Here is a 5,823-nt window from a genome sequence, read left to right as displayed (position 1 = left end):
GAGAGGAATAAGGAAAAGCCGTAAGCGCAGAATCAGTTTTGCTTGCTTTTGTCCTCTGCTTTGTTTTTTCTGAACGCTGTGTTTGTTCGACTCGAAGCCGGGCGTCGGCGACTGCGTCGTCGAATAAGTTTTCCAGCACGAGAAGAAGTGAAGTTTCTTTTCCTGTCGCCCTTTTCAGCTTGTGTGAGCGAGACAAAAATCGTGTTGAATTTTAAGACTTCGAAACATCAAAATACTATCAAATTTTAATGACGATATTGTACTAAACGATTTAAATGTTTTATTCGTTTCGCCTAATTTTTAATGCTTATATTTCGTACAATTTTTGATCCAGTTGTGTAAAATTGCATGATTGGTTGTGTGTGTGGGTATGTGTGAAGCTTGAGAAACCCCGAAATGTCCGAGGGTTTTCAGTGAACAACAGTAGTGCTGCCCGCGTCGGTCACATCTTCGTGATCGACATTATTGCGTTCGATTTTGTTACGTCGTCGAAATTTAACTATGAGCACCTCGATGACCCAGGGAACAGCGCAGAGAATCATGAACCCGTTCAGAATATTAAAAACTAATAAATAGTCTCGTGTCTTGTCGCGAATAATGCCAACGATCGGTCCAATGAGAAACATGGCATTTCCCTGCGTAAACATGAACAGTCCGTACCCGGTGGCGAATCTGTTTGAGAACAAGTACTTTAATTAAAAATTTCAAATTTCAGGAGAACGCGAACCAACCTCTCCTTCGGCAAATAGTCGGCAAAAACCAAAGGCAGCGGCACATGCAGCCACGTGCGCAAAAAGCCAATAACTCCTGTGATGCAGGCCATGCCTACGAACTCCGTGATGCCATTGAAAACTGGAGTACAAAATTAAAGGTGAGTGTTTCTCTTCAGAATCCTAAGCTTCTGCCTACAATTGAGGCTACTCACCGAATCGGGCAAAGACTGTGAAAACAGCTCCGGCCAAGTAAATATATCGGGAGGGCACTTGAATGCAAACAGCGGTGACGGCTAGAAAAATCCGCGAAGTCAAATCGGCGGCTGCTCCAATAGCAATAATAGTAGCAGTGTCCAGCTATGGGAAAGGGGATTAAAGCAAAAAGTTAAGGTTTAAAGTGGCAAAGTAATTCATTACTTTAATGAAAGCGTATATGTATGTATGTATGTATATGTACATATGTACATGCATATTTGTATGTACCTATGTACATATGTATGTATGTGTATTTATGCATGTCCATGCCATACATATGTACAATGCACATAGGTACAATTAAATTCTAGTTTGAGAAAATGTTTGTATTGTTTTCCTTGGAGGCTAATAAGATGATGCGCAAGCGCTAGGGACTCAAACTTTGATTGAATTTACATATGTACATACATATGTACGAAGACATTTCAGTGCGCATCTCTTGCCCCCCTACCATTGCATTAGGAGTGTGTGTCTGCAAGTGCGCAAATATATGTTCTATATATCATTATACCTATGCACACATATGTACATATGTATATAGAGCGGAACAAGGAAGAACCGTTAGCCCAGGGTCCGTTTTGCTTGCTTTTGTCCTCTCCTTTTTTGATTCTGAACGCTGTGTTTAGGCGACTCGATGCCGGGCGCCGGCGACTGCGTGGTAGAATAAGTTTTCCATCAAGAGAAGAACGGTAAAGTGTGGTTCACCGAAATTTTAATGTGTATACTTCGGAAACTTCCTTTGTGTGTGTGTTGGTGCAGTTGGTGCTGTCTCTTATGCTCTCCTCCTGCCGCTTGAGCTGTGCGAGCGAGATAGAGATGTTTGCAGCGCAGCATGTCCATACATATGTACATATGTACATACATATGTATATGGCGAAACGGACGTGGTATGATTGTGCGAGCGAGAAAAAGATCTTCACAGTTTGCTGTACACAGCTTTTCTTAGTTTTTCGTAAAATGAATCCAAGGCTTGTCCAAAATCTATAAAGAGCGACCCATTTATGCCGGCAATGCCAGAATCGAAATAGCAGGCGAACTGCAATGAGCTCTAAAAGTGTCCGATTAATTGTGAAATAAAACGAATTAAAGTGCCAAAACTTAAATAAAATATGTAAGTGAAACTATTTTTTGGACTAAACGACTTGTAAGTTAAGCATTCGAAACATTAAGTTATTAGCAAAGCTTTAATTCTTTGTTGGGATTTGAATGAGGTTTTTTGTGATATTGTGCTAAATTATGTTTAATTTGCAGCGAAATTCATGGGAACACCGAAGTTCTATAGCAATTTAAATGTACTATTCGGTTGGCTTAAATTGTACAGCGCATGTTTCGTACAATTTTTGATCGAAATTTGTAAATGAATTTATTGCTTGTGTGTGAAGGTTCACAAAAACAAAATGGCGACAGCGTCTGTTTCGTTGGCGTCTCTTTTTGTCTCACTCTTAAGCTTGTGTGCCGCGAGAAAAATCATTGCATCGTATGTGGTGAAATCATTTGGTTTAATTTCAAAAGGAAAAGTAAATGTGTGTGTCTGTAAATATGTACATATGTTTGTGTAATTATGCATGTCCATGCCAAAGGAAGGTACATACATATGTATGTAGATATGTATAATCGCGGCCATAAAATATGTAAGTGAAACTATTTTTTGGAGAAAACGACTTGAGAGTTAACATTCAAAACATTAAATTATTAGCAAAGCTTTAATTTTACAGCGCATGTTTCGTAAAATTTTTGATCGAAATTTGTAAATGAATTTATTGCTTGTGTGTGAAGGTTCACAAAAACAAAATGGCGACAGCGTCTGTTTCGTTGGCGTCTCTTTTTGTCTCTCTCTTTTAAGCTTGTGTAAAAGTAAATGTGTGTGTCAGTAAATATGTATCGGCTTGAGAAGCTGATACACTGAAAGCTGGCAGCGTCGGTTTCTCTCGCGATTTTGTTTCGAGCATTCGAATTTTTATTTTAATATTTGTAAAAGCTTTTACGTCCAAAAATAATTTATTCGGATATCTGGAGTCTGATTTCTGCATAACCAATGAATAAGTAATAAATAAAGTGCCGTATTTATGCAGCATATTCGAATTTAATAATTAATTGCAGGTGGTATTCCAATGCAATTTTCAAAGTCTTTTGTAGATGTGTGTAAAAACGAAGAAGAGAATATCTCTTTGCTTGATTTTTTTATGGTACCTTGTTGGCAAGGTTTTTCGAGTTTGTAATTCGATTTAGAGCCACCTTTTTGAAAGTCCAATCAAATAAATTCAGTACTTACATGTATGTACATACATATATATCCATACATAAATCAATAAAAAATGTATATGGTAATACCACTAAGCACCACTAAGCTTAGTGGTAATACTCACCCTGCTGTATCCCAATTCAAATAGATAGACAGGCTGCATGGTGAAGAACGTGATGTCCGAGTAGAGGGCAAAGGTGATGCCGAGCACAATGTTCACGTAGATGGGCTTCTTCAGAAGCGTCAGATCGAGAAAGTCCACAACAGAGCGGATCCATCCCTTTTTCGGGACATCAGGAGCTGTGGCATTCGTCGTCGGTGATCCACCCACCATCGATGGACGCCTGGAGGACTGCAGGCTGTGGAGCATTTGTGGCGAGGCATCGCTGACGACCACTGGGCCGGACCAGTTGCCTAGGCTGGTGATGCTCGAGGCACGACTGGAGATGACCTTCAGCATGTGGTGCTCGTCGGCATGCGAGAGGCGTCGCAGAAACTTGGGCTCCGCCTCGGTGATTTTGAGCGGAGTCTCTGGCTGGATGCGCACCACCACTGTGGTGGTTTCTTTAAGCTGCAGTTCCTCGTCGCTGAGGGGCACACGACGCATATGCCACTCGACTGGATGCATTACGAGCATGCCAAGGACGGCATGGGCATTGAGGCCAGTGAGGACCAGCAGGCAGCCGCGAAAGCCATACCAATGCAAGAGCTTCTGCATAACAATCGGATAGAGCATCGATCCCAGGCCGATCAGCGTTTGGGCAAAGCTCATCCACATCACCCGATTCTTTACGAAGTAATGATTGAAGGTTGTATAGCAGGTGGGCACCATCAGGCCAAAGGCCAAGCCCTGTACCAAGCTGAAGGCCAGCATTAGGTGCATCGTTGAGGTGGCAAACAGCTGCATGCCCGTGCCCAGAAAATACAGGATGCCACCGGTGACGCCCACCGCTCGCATGCCGAAACGCTGGAACAGCGAGCCCGAAAATAAACCAGCAAAACTCATGGCTGAGAAGAAGGCACTGGTAATGATGGCCATGGCACTGGTCTCTGCACCAATGCTCTTCAGAAAGTCTCCAAACACGAGACCAAACGACGGCAGGGCGGCCAAGGCGCTCGTCTGAAAAGGAAAAATATATAACAGGAATTCAGGAATGATATCCTTTGGGGACTCTGATACTTACAAACGGCAGGGCCATGCCAATGCACACGAGGATGCCCCAACCGCCATCGGGGGCCTCTAGCTTGTAGGACTTGGACTTCTTCATCGATGAATGAGATGCCGGCGACTGCGGCTCCTAAACTGCTGAACAGTGAGTGATCTTCCAAGTGACTTTCCGAGTGACACCTTGGGTACCGTGCCTCTGTCTGCTCAGTGCCTCTGTACTACACATAAATCAATTCCTCCATCCATCATATAAGTCTAGTCAGGGGCTGGCTTCCTCTTCCAGTAGCTATTGCTGCTACTGTCTTATCTCCTCTCGCGCGCGGTATATGGCCTTTATGGCCAAAGCTTAGGGAGTTTTGTTAGCCCATCTCGGCACTCATAATGTAATTTGGCCTTTCCCCCCCGATAAGATTAGAAGAGCTGCCTGCCAAATGATGCAATATTCACTTTCAAATGATATTTGCCAAGAGGAAGCGAGCCTACAGGCCACCTCTCTCCTCTGGGAACCTTCTGTAAAACTATATTACAAGTGCGAATCATTTATATATTTTTTATATGATATTTATCTATCAACGCTTCATATCTAAAATAACAATTAAAATGCCTCTCTTCCTCTCTCGGGCTGATAAGAGAGCGCACAGATCTTAATGCCCGCAGAGATATACAATAGTGTGTCGTCCTCGTGGCTCCAGTTTTCCCTCTTCTGATAACTAATTCTCATTCATAATTTATACAAACTTAAATTTATTTTTCACGCATTACAGAACACGCAGAATTGTTCTTTTTATACTAAGACGTTAACCAACCAACTTTGTTTGCCTTTGGGATGATAAAACATTATCATTGCTGTTGGTGATCGTTCCCCTACTTAGAGTAGGAGGTAGGTGGTAATGACTCTTTTCACACTTCATAAAAACAATAGTGTAAGCAATGGGCATATTCTTTGATTAGGAACTTGGGATAACTTACCTTCCGTCACAGAATCCATACCCGCTGCATCCCCTCATTATCTTTCCATTATCTTTCTCCACTCCTATTGAAACTCGTCCCAAGGAAGGCCCACACTTGTTTGTCTCAGGCTCATCACTTTATTCTCAATTAAATATACATACATATATTTATCGTATAGTACTTATCGTAAGTATATATTATATCTTTCGATATCTTGGGGACCATATATCAATAGCAAAAGTTTTCACCGTATCAAAACCTCTCTGATTCTCTCTTCGCTCCGTCCCAAAAAAAAAACAAAAAATTAAGTACACAAAATATGCTTAAAGTTCTATTCAACTTAAAAAGTATATCTGAATGTTGTTCTTGTTTGTAGTCGCTTTGTTTTTATTGCTTATCGTTTTGATGATTTCAAATATCGTGCAGTTTAGGCGGGTATTTCCATTGAATTTTCGGAGTTTTCATTGTTTGGAAAATTCACACATTTAATTGTA

General features: G+C 41.5%; 1 protein-coding gene across 1 annotated transcript; it reads right to left on the bottom strand.

Annotated features, from left to right (window-relative positions):
* Nucleotides 1-352: 352 nt before the first annotated feature.
* LOC117902256 lies at nt 353-4,549 on the bottom strand. Its single transcript, XM_034813518.1, has 5 exons — nt 4,395-4,549; nt 3,335-4,330; nt 926-1,070; nt 732-852; nt 353-672 (listed from the first exon to the last, which is right to left on the bottom strand). The coding sequence occupies exons 1-5, from the start codon at nt 4,476-4,478 to the stop codon at nt 411-413; spliced, it is 1,608 nt and encodes a 535-aa protein (XP_034669409.1). The 5' UTR covers nt 4,479-4,549; the 3' UTR covers nt 353-410.
* Between the last annotated feature and the right edge of the window lie 1,274 nt (nt 4,550-5,823).

The sequence above is a fragment of the Drosophila subobscura genome, chromosome A (assembly GCF_008121235.1).
Source record: "Drosophila subobscura isolate 14011-0131.10 chromosome A, UCBerk_Dsub_1.0, whole genome shotgun sequence".
Lineage (NCBI taxonomy): Eukaryota > Metazoa > Arthropoda > Insecta > Diptera > Drosophilidae > Drosophila > Drosophila subobscura.
This window is presented reverse-complemented; position numbering and strand designations above follow the sequence as displayed.